Source organism: Lithobates pipiens, unplaced genomic scaffold (genome assembly GCF_037356315.1).
Source record: "Lithobates pipiens isolate NorthernLeopardFrog02 unplaced genomic scaffold, aLitPip1_a1.2 Scaffold_8, whole genome shotgun sequence".
NCBI classification, from domain to species: Eukaryota; Metazoa; Chordata; class Amphibia; order Anura; family Ranidae; genus Lithobates; species Lithobates pipiens.
The window spans coordinates 587,774,740-587,791,107 of NW_027507903.1; the positions used below are offsets into that span (position 1 = coordinate 587,774,740).

Genomic DNA, 16,368 nt, shown 5'->3' on the forward strand with positions numbered 1-16,368 from the left:
CTAGGGTGGAAATGGTTAGTGTCTCTGCACCCAAAATTGATATGCCAGTTTTTGGTAAACGCCTGTCAGCATCTACCTTCAGATTTCATGCCAGAGGGCACTGACCCTTTAAAGTTCTTTATTAAGTGCTGCTTGTATCTAAATAAGATAATGGAGTTCTCATTTATGGCCATTGCAAGATTTTCTGCAAATGAAATAAAAGCAAGCCTTGAGGCTGTGTAATTGTTTATGATGCAATTTTACATTCATTGCTGAAATGAAATTTCGTTTGCTGCTTTCAGACAATCGTGTACAATATCCTGTGGGATCTGAAGTTTCTCATGAGGTTAGTTTTTTTTTTTTGTCATTCATTTAATCGCTGATTATTTTCCATCTGTCTTACTGTTTCTGTCTTCCACTAACTGCTTTGCTGGGGTTCAGAAGGGAAGATGCCTGTCCTGTTCGTTAAAACCAAATTCCAGCTGTTATTTAATTGGGGGAGTTTACAAAATAAGATCATTGGACTTATTACTGTTCCAGTACAGGTTATCAGTGTTTGACTTGGTGGTTCTAAACCCAGGACCCTGCATTCACTATATTTGGTCTCCCACAGCACACAGAATATGGAAATGCAATCCTTTTAGTAAATATAAACTGCTAAATACCTTTTCTCATCGGTGGTATATAGCAGTCTTGTGACTTCTATCAGTGTCTGGTTAAAGCTTGTAGGAGTTTTCATTCTCCCCTGACTGTCCCTATGAGGCTGCAGGACCCCTGACCCTCTGTCTGGACAGTGCTGATTGGCCTTGTGCTGATCACATGCACTCTCCCAAGAAAAAGAAAACTCTCTAGCAATACACACCAAACTGAGCATGTGCAGATTGACTCCATAGACTCTTTATCGGGAAATTGGGGACAGTGGAAGGAGGGGAGGATTAGAGAAGACAGGCTCAGGATTAACCCCTAAGGTTCCACAGTGAGTATAACAAGCATGCTTTACTTCATATACAGACCAATCTTACTGTTGTGGGTTTAGTAACACTTTTTAGGAAATGACCAACTACAGAGAATAAACTGCACTATATTAGATTTGAATTTCTTGGGTTTAGACGTTAAGGTGGAATATTCCCATTTTTGCAAAACAAACATGACTGATGCCGCATGAGTCACGTTACATCGGATCGATTTTTTTTATCTATCCATTCTTTGATTTCTGAGGCAAGGAGTTCAAAGTTTGCCAATCTTTTAGCTGATAACTGTTTCTCCAGACATTCTTACAGACCTTTTCAAGAATAATTTGACAATCCTAAAATCAGATCTGAAAGTGGTTGTAAAGGCTGAAGGTTTTTCAAAAAACCTTGTGTGCTGCTCCCCCATCCCCCCCCCTCCCTATAATCACCTGAGCCCCCTCTCGATCCAGTGATGTGCACAAGAGCTGTCAACTGTCATGGGACTTCCTCTCCTCATTGGCTGAGACAGCTTTGGGAACCGTTGGCTCCTGCTGCTGTCATTGACAGACAGTGAGCCAATGAGGGGGGCAGAGCCACGGCTTTGTGTCTTATGGACGCATACAGCAGGGCTCGGGAGTGAGCACACACCAGTGCCCCCATAGCAAGCGGCTTACCATTGGGGGCACAGGGGGAGGAGCCAGGAGCGCCAACGGGGGACCCGAGGAGGAGGATCTGGGCTGCAAAACCACTGCACAGAGCAGGAAAGTATGACAATATTTATTTTATTTTTTAAAGCAGAACCTTTTAATGCCACTTGAAGATTTGACTAATGCCCCGTACACATAATCGGAAATTCCGCCAGCAAAAGTCCGATGTGAGCTTTTGGCCAGAAATTCCGACCATGTGTATGCTCCATCGGAATTTTGCTGGCGGAATTTCTGCCAGCAAAAAATTGAGAGCAGGTTGTCTATTTTTTTCAGACGGAAAAAGTTCCGATCGGAAATTCCGATCGTCTATAGCAATTCCGACTGTAGCATTGAACTTAATTTTCTCGGCTCGTCGTTGTGTTGTACGTCACCGCATTCTTGACGGTCAAAAGTTGCGAGAACTTTTGTGTGACCGTGTGTATGCAAGACAAGCTTCCATCGGAAAAACCGTCTGAGAATTCCGTCAGAAAAACCATCCAAGATTTTTCCGACTGAAATTTCGCTCGTGTGTAACGGGGCATTAGATGCAACTAATCCATTCCAACACAAAGGGGGCCCAGTTCATTAAAGTATGTGAGGGAGGAAAATTATTGGCATCCAATCAGATTTTTCCTTTCCTGTTCCTAGTATCAAAATGTAAATGGAAGACTTTTCAATTGGTCACTATGGAGGAAAAAGACTGCTTGGATGTTTGCTCAGTATGGTGCGATATAAATACCTTGTTTCATGTTGGCGTTTCCAACTTTCAGCTCCTCGTTTTAGCTGGTTCACCAAAGTGGTTGTAAAGGCTGAACGTTTTTTTTAATTTATTTTTTACCTTCATACATTTGTGTATAAAGGTAGAATCCTGAGTGCACCTCAGTCTCGATCCAGTGATGTGCACGAGAGCAGAGGCTCCCTCGCTTCTCCTTGGCTTAGAGATGGCAGCGGGGGACATTGTCTTATCGACACACAGGAGTGAGCATGCACCAGTGCCCCCATAGTAAGCAGCTTGCTATGGTGGGTACTCCGCCGAGGGGAGGGGCCAGGAGCGCTGGCAGTTACCAGAGAAGAGGAGGATCGGGGCTGCTCTGTGCAAAACCACTGCACAGAGCTGGGATCTTTTTCACTTTTCATTGGCCATCAACTAATTTTAGGAGCAACAGTGGCACATACATATTTATTATTTAATTAGGTGGCGCCGTCCCCCTTTTTATTTTAATTTTTTTCCCTCTTGCTGTAAGTATGACATGTCTGTTATTTAAAAAACTAAAAATAAATGAATAAAATAAAAAAATTAAAAACTTTTTAAAATTACTTTAACATGTTTTCTTCTTTTTCTAGAAACATGGCATTGGGTGGCGGTCTCCTTCTGTTATTGGCTGAGTCTCGTTCTGAAGGAAAGTCCATGTTTGCCGGGGTACCCAGCGCAGGGGAGAGGTCGCCGCGCCAGTACATGCAGCTAGGAGGTCGCGTGCTGCTCATCCTAATGTTCATGACCTTGCTCCGATACAATGCCAGCGCATTTGAAGTGAGTAATAGTGAAAAAGGGACACCCAGAAAGGATTCGCATTATCACAGAGCTTATCGAAGGGCTTCTCAATGTGTTGTGTGTCATTCTGTAGTTGAAAGAGGTGCAGGGCTGAGGTTCGTATTTGGCGACGTGGCTACCACGGAGGAAGGTGGGGGGGAGATGTAATGTATTAACCACTTCAGCCCCGGAAGAATTTGGCTGCTCAATGATCAGGCCATTTTTGGCGATTCGGCACTGTGTCGCTTTAACTGACAATTGCGCGGTTGTGCGACTCTGTACCCAAACAAAATTGACGTCACACAAATTTTTTTCCCACAAATAGAGCTTTATTTTGGTCATCCCTGTGGTTTTTATTTTTTGCGCTATAAACAAAAAAAAATCGCAGATTTTGAAAAAAACACAATATTTTGTACTTTTTTTGCTGTAATAGCCCCAATTATTTTTTATTTTTTTTTTTAAACTGAATTTTTTCCTCAGTTTAGGCCGATATGTATTCTTCTACATATTTTTTGGTAATGAAGATTGCAAAAAGCGTATATTGATTGGTTTTGCGCAAAAGTTATAGCGTCTACAAAATAGGGGATAGATTTATGGCATTATTATTATTATTATTATATATTTTTTTATTTTTTACTAGTAATGGCGGCGATTATTATTATTTTTTTTTATTGAGGCTGCAACCATTATGGTGGACACACCGGACACTTTTGACACATTTTTGGGTCGATTCAGTGCTATAAAAATGGCAGGGAAGGGGTTAATGCTAGGGGGTGATCAAAGGGTTAACTGTGTTCCCTATGTGTGTTCTAACTGGGGGATGGGAGTGACTATAGGAGATAAGAGATCGTAGTTCCCAGCTTGTAGGAATTCTCCTCAGAATTGGGATGTGTGTACACACACACCTCCCTGTTCTGCCCCTCGTGGCCATCCGCCAGTCACGAGCAGCGGCACCCTGCTGTGCAGTGGGCACGTGCCTCTGCCTGTCATCCCACTTAAAGGGACCGATGTATAGTTGCGACGGTTCGCAGGAACGTGCCAATCTGCCACAGTAGAATGATAGCGGCTGGTCTGCAAGTGGTTAAATTATGACTTAAAATGTTTTGGCTATAGCTATACTTTTATCGTTATTGTTACAGGACACAGGAATCCAATTATAGACTGTGGGTTATGTTCAGGTGCCTGGACACTGGCAAATGCCTTTGCTGGGTCCACCCCCTCTTACACCCATGTAGCTCCACCCATTCAGTTAGGCTCCAGTTTTTTTTTTCTTTGTATTTTTTGCTAGTGTCTCTTAGATGATGGACACTATCATCCATTCATATTTTCACCATACATTTCTTGCATCTTTTGACTGACATTTCTAGGTTAGTAATGCCTATGGCCTTTGTAGCTTGCTAGCAGTTTTCCAGATCGGTAACCCTCATGTACATCTTGGGAACCGTACTCGGCCTGTCTTTGCTTTAAGCTCTGGATCCTGCATATGGTGCTTACCTTGGTGCATTGTGCAAATGAGTTAGCCACAGGGTGCTATAAAGGTCCAGGTCCATGGTCCATTCTTTTAGTAACCAGACTCTGAAGACCCCTTAAGGGGGATATCCATTATGACAGATGAAGCCTTGGCCCCGAGTAGGACCAGTGATGCAGCAAGGTAAAAGGTTTTCCCTGTAATCTTATATACACACCATTTCTTAGCTTTTGTGTCTTTAATGGCTGTAAAATAGATTACATCCTCAATTTACAAAGATTCTGCAGTGCCATACCCACAAGCGGTCACAGGGCAAAGCTGCAAATTTGGCACTGGAGGACTGCAGGCCCCCCCAGAGTGTGAACACACAGTGACATGTCTTCCACAGGCTCTAAGGAAACGCCTAAGTTCCTCGCAAGTCGATAAGTTTCCACATTTCGGAGCAGCATCTTCCACCCACATCTCTCCAGCCCCCTTACTCAGGCTCCCATACAGGCATGCAACATGTGGCCTGTCTAACCTAGGCAGATTTTATTGCCACCATGTCTGATCTATTCCAGAGGCTATCGCGTTTGGGGACTCTTTAAATATTCCTTTGCCTTAGCAGGCCCTGCTCTACAGAAAGCAGTTGCCATCTTGTCGGTCACTCCATACAATAGTAAAATGGTCTGGAGAAATGAATAGTGAGCCTTCTGCTGCCATAGATAATCCTGAACTTTCTGCAAGATTTCAACTCTGTGTAGACATTGGGAGAATGTTATCCATCAAACCCATAGAATGGTCTTTAGTTTCTCTGCATATGCATGTAACCTTGTGGCTTAAAGCTGAAAATTTTAGCTCACGCTCTTCAGCTTTAGTTACATTACTTTCATGTAATGAAGTATGTCCTACATTGTCCAGACAGCTGGATCCTGGAGAAATCTTCACTGCACAGATGCCTACCCTCTTCCTGGCTTAGAACTTCCAGCACTATCTACTACCAACATCTGATTATCCTGCCTTACCCCCTCCTAAAGCCTTGATCTTACTACATGAGGACAGATTTATCACTCTTATTGGGAAAGGTTAAAGCGGAACTTCACCCAAAAGCAGAAGCTCCACTTGTTTGCACCCCATCCCAATTTTTTTTTTTTTCATGGGGAGGGGGGGAGCAGGTATCTGGTTTTGAAAGATACCAGCTCCCACTTCCGACTCAGATTGCCGTGGAGATCTAAGCCAGAAGTTTGGCCCTCCCTTTTTCCCCTACAGTCTTCACAGGTCCCAGAAGACTACAGGACCATTCACAAGGTGCAGCGCAGCTCGCTCATGAGCAGTAGGAAACTGGCTGTGAAGCCGCAAGGCTTCACTTCCTGTTTCCCTTACTTGAGATGCCGGCGCCTGCATCCGAAGCCAATTGAAGAATATGCTTGGGTGAAGACATCGCTGGATCCCTGAACAGGTAAGTGTCCTTATATTAAAAGTCAGCAGCTACAGAATTTTGTAGATGTTGACTTAAAATTTTTGGGGAGAGCACGGAGCTCCTCTATATACCCATGTGCCCGAGGCCTCCTTAGGTGGTGGACATCCTCCCCACCTGTGTTCGTTGAAAGCTTTGGCACTTGCCGATCTTACTTACAGTCTTTCTGTGGGATGCTTGGATTTCCCTGCTTCCCAGACAAGCATACCTTAACCTTTTTCAGTGGGATGCCCCCCATGAAAGCTGAGGAATTTTTTTATGAGGTTGTTGTCGTCATAATTTCCTGAGAATTCAATTGCCTATCCAGTACTGCCGGCCCGCGCAACTCCATTTTTGTTTCCCTTAGGGGATCGGGTTCAGCCATCTTATCTGTGGCCACTTTACATACCCTCCCCAGGCCTACCCCTATTTTCTTGTTCTTCTGAGAAATTCCTTTCTCTGCTTCCACTCAGCTGGGTGCTTATTTTGCCTCTTATGGAGGCTTCTGCCCTCAGGGATTGAATCTTTCCTTCCCTGCATAAACCCATTATTCTGTTGTGATTGGGTTCTTGGGCCTATGCAGCACCTAGCATTGCCTTCTCTCTTATGCAGAGTCGCCATCTGTATTCAGTTCAGGTTTTACCAACACCAGTTGTTCAGCCTCCTGTCATTTGCTTCAGCTGTGAGGTGCTTCTATTGTTGGCAGGTTGTAGCGTTAGTTGGTCCTTTTTTTTTTGTTTTTTTCCTGTAGGCCTGTTGCTGCTTCGCTATTTGTTGCCCACCCCTTGGTTATTGCTTGGGGACCTCCCACAGCCCATGAGTCGATTTCTATGTCCTGTACTCCATGATACAGAATGTACTGGTATGCCAAAATTACACTCCTGTTTTGAGTACATTACAGGATGCGGGTCCCTCCCCTCTTTTCTCTGTGACCTCCCAGCTGCTTGCTAACAAAACTGTAGCAGGTGGCATTATATGGGTATACTAGGAGGAAGACCCAGCAAAGACTTTCTAATGTCCAATCACTTGAAGGTAACGGCATACAACCCATGGTCTACGAATTTATTCCTGTACTGTAATCAATGATGTGGAATTTACAATTACATCAAAATTCCACTTGTTTCAGTTATGGATACAGTAGTGCATCTGTTAAAGAATATGTAAACCCAACATTTAATTTTCCTGATATCTGCCTGCTGTACCATGTACATGTAAGAAAAAGTATCTACTTCTCTTCCTATTGCTTCCTTTGTGTTAAATCCCTGGTGTTCCTGCCAGGCCCCCTGCTTTCCTAATAAACTGACCACGCTAAGCAGGAGAGAGCACAGCTTGATCGGTACGCTAGCTGTGCTGAGAGCTCAGCCTCCAATGATCAGACTTGCTCCCCCCCCCCCCCCCCCCCACAGCCTCTCACTGGTAAGATCAGTCTACTGCTGTTTCTCCTCCCCCCAGCTCTTATACAGCTAATAGAGGGAATTTGATTGCATATGGGAAAAAAAGGGAGAAAAGGGTACTGGTAATGTTTTTTAAATTCTGCACAAATGTTTTGCCTTTCATTACTATTTTAAACTGAATTGGTTAATGTACAAGGCAAGTGTTTTACATATACTTTACATTATTATTGCTTTGAGGGGGTCCTTCTCAAAATATGAAGAAAGACTTTAACTATCTTACAAATGTGAAAATTGGTTTATTTGTAAAGTAACCATTCTTAGACATTGGGGTTTATTTACTAATGGCAAATCCACTTTGCACTGCAATTGCTCTTGGAAGTGCAGTCGCTGTAGATCTGAGCGGGACATGCAAGGAAAATTAAAAAACAGCATTTATGCTTGTACATGACTGGATGATAAAATCAGCAGAGCTTCCCCTCATTTCAGATCTACCCCTCAGATCCAAAGCAACTGCACTTCCAAGTTCACTTGCAATGCACTTGCAGTACAAAGTGGATTTGCCTTTAATAAATCAACCCCATTGTATACTAAAATCTAATGTAATAATAAATAAAACTATAATATAATGCTACCGGCACTTGACATTGCTGACACAGTGATCACAAGATCAGGAGTCAGATTGGTTCCCAACCTTGGCTGGACCCGGAACGGTCAGTGCCAGCCTTATTTGCCAGCTAGAAGCCATGCACAATGTCGCTGGTAGCTGTAAAATGGATGCAGTGGAGGAACCAATCCAAAGTATGGGGAATTGTGCACTGAGGTGATAATCTACAGATTGTAGGTGTAGGTTTTACTAATCTCCTTGTTTTTTATTTGTTGCTTCCAGATCTTCCAAAATTTCTTCGGCCTGACCCTTATCATCTTGGTTGCGATTGGCTATAAGACCAAGCTGGCAGCCTTAACTCTGGTCCTCTGGCTCATGGTCATCAACGTCCTCCAGAATGCTTTCTGGACGGTACCATCTTACCGCCCACTCCACGACTTCCTGAAGTACGACTTCTTCCAGACCCTCTCCGTAACCGGTGGGCTGCTGCTGGTCGTGGCGCTGGGGCCTGGTGGAGTGTCCATGGATGAGCACAAGAAGAAGTGGTGATCTGCCCTCCCCAGGCAGGGCCACGCCTTATCTAACAGCCCATTACGCTACAGTCAGTCGCTTTTCTCCGGTCTGCGCAATGCGCACCTGACTGGAATGTTCCATTTTGTGGGGGTGGGCAGCTTTTCTGAAGTAGCTCTGACCGTGGAACGTTCCATTCAAATGGATTTTACATTACTGTTAGGATGGCGGCATAGAGGGAAGGTAGCACCAACCCAGCTTGTCTTTCAGCAATGTACAGTTACGCCTCTGATGGACACAGATGTGTGCATAGTGACATTGAGATGGATGTCTTGCCCCTCCTCCCGTATCCTGCCATTCCAATCATACTTTGTAGCGGAGCATTATTATCTTCCACTACTGGGATGGCGCCCCCTACCTCCCACTTATAAACACTACCTGCATGAATAGTCACAACCAGTCATTTCACGCCAACTTGTTTCAAGTTCCTCAGTGTCCCTGGAAAATATGCTTCAACGTGGTCGCCAGGAGTATGAGTCGGGCTTAGTGTGAAGTGCTGGAGCAATTAAGAGAAGAAACATTTTTATGGTTTAATGGATATTTGTAAAAACTTTTTTAAATAAATTTACTATTTTCAGATCAACAATGCAGTCTTTTGTCGTAATGTGTGGCCACTTCTGTTACTGTATGACCCTGAAACCCAACCTGGTACCCTATACAGCAAGGCTATGCAATTAGCGGACCCCCAGATGTTGCAGAACTACAAGTCCCATGAGATGTAGCAAGACTCTGACAGCCATGAGCATGACGCCCAGAAGCAAAGGCATGATGGGACTTGTAGTTTTGCAACAGCTGGAGGTCCGCTAATTGCATATCCCTGCTATACAGCTTAAGTTGACAACTACTGCTGTATGGCCTTCTGTCCATGAAAAGGACTTGGGTGCACTGGAGTGTAGGCTTCAGAAAGCAAAGATGAATTTGGTTGTGATGGGCAACAAGAACCTTCCCTTTTCAGACACTTTTGTGACTTCACAGCTTTTTTGCCAACGTTCAGAGTCTCCTTCCATTTTAAACAGTGGCTTTATTTGCTTTTATTATAGTCACAGAGCTTTAGATGAGGCATGTAGCAGACATCTGCATGGATCTAGGAGCTGTGGACACAAAAATTACTCCAATCATTCAGAACGGAACTGGAGATAAATTTCTAGCATTTTACATTTGCAACATTTTGAATACTGAGGCTGGGCAGAAACCAACCTAACCACATCTGTACCCCACTCGGTCAACATACCTTATTTCAGGAACGTTGAGGCCAATCCCATAAATGGTGTCCTCCTTCTTCCCTATATCCAGCAGTGAGCATTCTTCAGTGACACATAGGACCGCACTAAAGCCTAGTACACACGGGCCGAATGTCAGGTGGCATGGGCCAGTTCAATGGAAACCGCCCACATTTCGCCTGTGTGTACGGCAGCCAGGGCATAACCGAAAAAGGTCTGCTGATTGGCTCTCAATCAGCGCTTTAATGTGATGTGTGAGCACCTTCTTTAAAAAAACAAAGGGAAAAAAAAGTGTTACAATGTGTGATTGGTCCTGGGGGTGTGTCCATGACAGCCTGGACTTAGGCCCCTTTCACACTGGTGTGGGAGCGGTGTTGGCGGTAAAGCGCCACCGCTTTACCGTCGTTTTTAGCGGCGGTATTCGGCCGCTAGCGAGGCGGTTTTAATCCCCGCTAGAGGCCGAAAAAGGGTTAAAACCACCCGCAAAGCGCCGCTACAGCCGCGCTGCCCCATTGATTTCAATGGGTAGGAGTGGTGAATACACCGCTTCAAAGATGCGGCTAGCAGGACTTTTTTTCACTGTCCTGCTAACGCACCGCTCCAGTGTGAAAGCCCTTCGGCTTTCACAATGGAGTGAAAGGGGCTGGATTTTTTCAGGGACTATACAGGCGCTATTTTTAGCGCTGTAGTGCCTGAATAACGCCCCAGTGTGAAAGGGGCCTAACAAAGCGGTTAGATTGGGTGTCATAGAAGTACCCGGGTCCACCCAATGGACATTGTTGTATATAACAAAGAAAGAGACACAGAAGAATAGTTACAATTCAATGGCTTTATTGTAGCTTTGTAGCTGCTGCAACTCTGTTAGGATACAACACTTTAGTAACCATAACAAATGACTATTAATTAAAGAAACCGCGATAAAAAGACTTTGCCATTAGGGTTCAAATCCAAACCATAACCAGCAACAAAACAACGTTTCACATAACCAGTAACTCGGACATCTAGATAAAACACCCTAACAATCAAAACAGATCACCATTGACAAGTCTGTCCCGTCACACTGACATTCCCCCTAAAGGGGATGTAAAGGCTCATGATTTTTTATTTTTTTTAACCACTTGCTTACTGGGCACCTACCCCCCCCCCCCCCCTTCTGCCCAGACCAATTTTCAGCTTTTAGCACTGTCACTCTTTGACAATTGCGCGGTCATACAACACTGTACCCAAATTAATTTTTAATTTGATTAAAATAAATTTTTATATATATATTTTTCCCCCCCCCACAAATGGCTTTCTTTTGGTGGTATCTGATCACCTCTGGGTTTTTTTTTTTTATTAAAAAAAGACAGAATTAAAACAAATACAAAACCGTTTTATATATTGTTTATAAATTTTGCAAACAGGTAATTTTTCTCCTTCATTGATGTACACTGACGAGGCGACACTGGTGGGCACTAATAGGTGGCACTGACAGCTGGCAGTGATGGGCGACACTGATAGGCAGCACTGTGGTTGCACTGATTGGCACCACTGGTGGGCATTGATAGGTTGCACTCATGGGCACTGTGGACACATGAGGCAGCTTTGCCTCTCCCTGCTCAGGACCGATGTCCCTTTAACAGAAGCCAGTGATCTGCTTTTTTTTTTTTTTTTTTCCTCGCGCTGCCAGCGTGAGAAGAAAAGCAAACTATTACAGATCCTCTGTTTACATCATGTGATCAGCTGTCATTGGCTGACAGCTGATCACGTGGTAAGGGGTCGGGCTCCGATTTGTGATCAACCAAGTCTCATTGAGAAAATGTTTGCCATGGGTGCAATCAATATTAAACATGACCCTGTCGAAAAGGAATGGCACCACATCACTGTATTGCATTTTACTACAAAAAAAAAAAATGAATGTCTGGTGCTCATCACACAAGGGAAAAAAAAAAAAAAGACGACAAATTTAAATAAAATAATCAGAGCATAAAAATTGCTCCTGAGTTGCTGTGTAGCAGCTTGCTGGTAACAAATCTGTTCCTATATACATAATGCAAATAAAGAAACAAAATACAAGCTACATATACAAATGAGCTTGTAAAAGGATTAGGCTTCATGTACTCTTGAATTCAGGAGCTTTGGCCACAAAAAACCTCTAAACTCAACTCCATAAAAGCCTGTATGGTTGATTTACTAAAGGCAAATAGACTGTGCACTTTGCACTCTGCAAGTGCAGCTGCTCCAGAGCTTAGTAAATGAGCAGAGGCTCTGCTTACTTCCATCATGCAATCAAAAAATGCAGTTTCTTTTTTTCCTTGCACATGATTGAGTACTCTTTGCAAAGTGAAGCTTTACCTTCCAGAGTGCAACTGCACAGTCTATTTGCCTGTAAATTGACTGTGCACTTTGCAAAGTGCAGTTGCTCCAGAGCTTGGTAAATGAGGAAAAGCTCTACTGACTTCCATCATTCAATCATGTGCAAGCAAAAACGCATTTTTTTTTTTCTTTTTTCTTTTTTTTTTTCTTTTATTTGCATGTGATTGGGTGTTCTTTACAAAGTGGAGCTTTACCTCAAAGCTCTGGAGCAACTGCTCTTGCAGCGTGCAACTGCACTTTGCAAATAGAACAGTCTATTTGCCTTTGATAAACCAACCCCATAAGCTTTTAGGAGCTGTTGCGGTTAGGAGAGCTTCAACCTCCCTCTTCTGAATGCGGAAGAATCGTGTTTAGGATAGAAATGACGGAGTGATTTTTCCATGTTTTGGTGTTTTCCCGCTGCCACTGTAAATGTAGGCAATCTGGAGGCTGTGAGCAATTTCTAATTAGCGGTTAAGCTGATTATGGGCTGAGCTAGGCTGCATACTCTGCATACTCTGTTAGGCTGGTAATCCCAAAGTTGTGAACAGAAAAGAGAGGGGTGCCAAGCTGACCATAGCGTAGTGAGTTTGAGGAGATCATAAAAAGGTAAAAGTTGCACTCCCAAGCAAACATTTATTAAAAGTATGTTTCTTAAATCAAAATGGAAGACCAGAGCGCAGCTCCCACCGTATCTGCTATACCAGCGCTGCTGCAGCCAGGCACTACAGACGGGGGAAGAATCGCCGCTGTGGGACACAGAAGACACTACCAGATGATCTCACGTTGCCAGGACCTGGCAGTGTGATTGAGCACAACTTTTACTTTTTTTTTTTTTAATATTTTAATATTTTTTTGATCTCTACAATAAACTCACTTACTACACTATGGCCAGCTTGGCGCCCCTCTTTTTTTTTTTTTTTCTGTTGCATTTTACTACACGTTAGAGTAAATGGAGAATTGGCTGTTTGGTGCCAGTAATTCTTCTCTGCATATAGATCAATGGTTCTCAACCTTGCTAGGGCCGTGACCCCTTGATAAAATTTCCCAAGTTGTGGGGACCCCTAACGATACAATTATATTTGTAGCGTGGGTTTTCAGCACCCAAGGCAAGACAAGTAATGTGTGCCCCTAATGGACATTTAGCAGTCCCTGAGTCCCTTCCACTTGGACAGTATTGAAATGGTACATTTTAGGATGTACCACTGCTTCTCTTTGTTCTCCTTTCTTTCTCTATCCTAACTCCCCCCCCCCCCCCCCCATCTCTCTCTCTAGCCGTGTTTCTTGTTCTTTCTCTCCTTTTTTTTTTTTTTTTCTTTGTTCCTCCCCCTATTTTCCTCTCCCTTCCATGTATTCTGTATTTTTATTTCTTCTCTTATGCCCTGTACACACGGTCGGACATTACAACCACAAAATCTGTTGGATTTTTTCTGACGGATTTTGGCCGAAACTTGTGTTGCATACACATGGTCGCACAAAGTTGTCAGAATTTCCGATCGTTCTGAACCAGGTGACGTCAAACACGTACAGCGGGATTCTAAATGGGCCAGTAGCCAATAGCTTTGATCTCTTAGTTTATTCTGAGCATGCGTGGCACTTTGTCCCTTTGGAATTGTCTACACACGATCGGAATTTATGCGATGGGATTTTGTTGTCGGATAATTTTAAATCCTGCTCTCAAACTTTGTGCGTCGGAAAATCTGATGGAAAAAGTCAGATGGAGCCCACACACGGTCGGATTTTCCAACAACATGATCCGATCGCACATTTTCCGTCGGAAAATCCAACCGTGTGTACAGAGCATTACTCCTTGGTGTGGGGAGTGAGGGTAATGGGATAAGCAGCAGCAGTGCTGGTGGGGGTTCTGATCAGCCAACTTGGGCTCAAGGTCATCTGCTGATCTGAGAACTGTAGTGGGGATTTGTAATGGCAACTATAATCACAGGTAGTGTTACTCACTGCGTCTCCGACTTTTCTGGTGTCTCGTAACAGTGACACCTATGCCAAAATCAGGAGATTGGGCCTTTTCCAGCCCCTCCAACTTCAGATTCCTCACAAGTCAACTGACCTCTAGTCTCTGTCCTCCAGCCATGCTGTGAACTGCGAAGAGGTGGCTGTGGGCTCCAGGGACAGCCCATCTGGGCAGCCGCAAAAAGGCTGGGAGAACAGTGCGGGCTTCAAGCACAGCCCAGGATTCAGTGATCCCATGGAAAATCATCATTTGACCCCCAGGTTGAGAACCACTGATATAGATGATCCAGTCAGAGGTTAGTGGAAAATTTTTGCTCTGCTCAGAGATGAGCCATCAATGTTAAATCTGCCATGCGACCTGCATGAATAGAACACAGAAGCAGCAATGTGTTCTATGCAAACTATTTATATGCAGTTTAGTGTAGCCCTTTCATTCAACTTAGAAGTGATGTTGTGCTGCAAGATGCAAATTTATGCAAAGGACAATGCCGGAGAAGAGGTTTTAAAACCGAGAAGCTAATGACAAATAGAATGTAATGGTTGCCACACACACACAGCTATTCATGAGCCCAGTATGCATGACCATTACACCTGGCACCCAGGAAGAAATTGTACACCAATCTGCACATCCATGGCTCAGTATACATCCCAAGGAAGTTTTCCATGGGGGAAGAAAGGTAAGAAACTTTTATTGCCAAAAGAGACATTCAAAAAAAGTGTCTGAGAAAACTGTCTCAACTTAAGCACAGCCAATGAACTTTTAAATGTTCATTTACTAAGCTGCGTGATAAAAATAAAATTTGTTGGTTACTCTGCACAATGGGCACCAGTTAAGATAAGACTTATTTCAGGCCCCTTTTTTTTCTTTCTTTTTTTTTTTTTTTTTTTTACAGCGGAACTATACTCCCCTCCACTCCAGAGATGCTATGTCCTGGAACTCTCTTACCAGCTGCTGACATCTTATGTTGGTCTTCTTCCAGGTTCATGATCTTTGGCCATTTTGATTGGCCAGGCCAAGAGGACATCACCTGTCTCCGTCCCCCTACCCACCCCTAGAACCTCCCTGTGACTCCACCCCTCATAGCACCGCCGCAGGCCCATAACCAGAAAAGAGACAGGCCCATAACCAGAAAAGAGACAGGCCCATATCCAGAGCATGCAACATATGAAATTCCTTTAATTTGTCATTTGAAGCGTTTTGAGAAAAGGTAGGTAGAATAATGTTCTGAGATTTATAGAACTTGGATGCTACCTTAGGCACAAACCCAGGATCTGTTTTTAAAGCGGAGGTCCACCCTAAAATGGACCTTCCGCTCATCGGAATCCTCCCCCCCTCCGGCGCCACAATTGGCACCTTTCAGGGGGGAGGGGGGTGCAGTTACCTGGATAATCCAGGTAACTGCACCCACTTCCGGGATAGCTCTCTGCGGAAAGGGGCGTAGATTACGCCCCTTTCCGCAAGTGCCCGCCCCCTTCCGCAAGTGCCCTGCTGCCTGCTGGGAAACACACAGATCCCAGAGGCAGCGGGGACCGTCCTTATTGCGCAGCCCGGCTCGCGCATGCGCAGTAGGGAACCGGGAAATGAAGCCGAAAGGCTCCATTTCCTGATTCCCATACCCAAGATGGCGGCGGCAGCACCCGAGTGACGATCTAAAGATCGGCTTCGGGTGCCGACATCGCGGGCGCGCTGGACAGGTAAGTGTCACTATTTTAAAAGTCAGCAGCTGCAGTATTTGTAGCTGCTGGCTTTTAAAAAAAAACAAAAAAACGCGGAGTCCCGGCGGACTCCCGCTTTAAGATAACTCTATCGTCAAGGATTTGGAGGAAAGGATTTCTAGTGGAGAGCGCTTGCATTTCACAGACTCTACAAGCTGAAGTGATTGCGACTAATAGCACAGTCTTAAGAGTGAGTAATCTTGTTGTCTTGGCTCTTGATTGGGTAGATTGATTGCATCGCAGCCATTGACTCCCACTGCTGTCAATCAAATCCAATTATGCAGGGCCAAGTCCGGCATTCTGTGTCTATGGATGCAAATGCTGGACTCAGGAACGCGCCTGCACGGTAACCCCCAGGGAAGAGCGCTTCTCCTAGGGGGTTTACCAATGCGGGGAGGAACTGATAGCTGCTACCAGGGGACCCTAGAACAAGTGGATCGGGGCCACTCTGTGCAAAACGAAATGCACAGTGGAGACAAGTATGACATGTTTGTTCTTTTAAAAAAATAA

General features: G+C 44.3%; 1 protein-coding gene across 1 annotated transcript in view; it reads left to right on the plus strand.

Annotated features, from left to right (window-relative positions):
• Nucleotides 1-9,203, plus strand: part of LOC143961202 (surfeit locus protein 4-like) — a 34,688-nt gene extending 25,485 nt beyond the window's left edge. Inside the window, exons 4-6 of the mRNA XM_077470427.1 lie at nt 282-325; nt 2,960-3,146; nt 8,330-9,203. Coding sequence (XP_077326553.1) covers nt 282-325; nt 2,960-3,146; nt 8,330-8,596 — 498 coding nt within the window. The 3' untranslated portion in view covers nt 8,597-9,203. The remainder of the gene's footprint in view (nt 1-281; nt 326-2,959; nt 3,147-8,329) is intronic.
• The last annotated feature ends 7,165 nt before the right edge of the window (nt 9,204-16,368 follow it).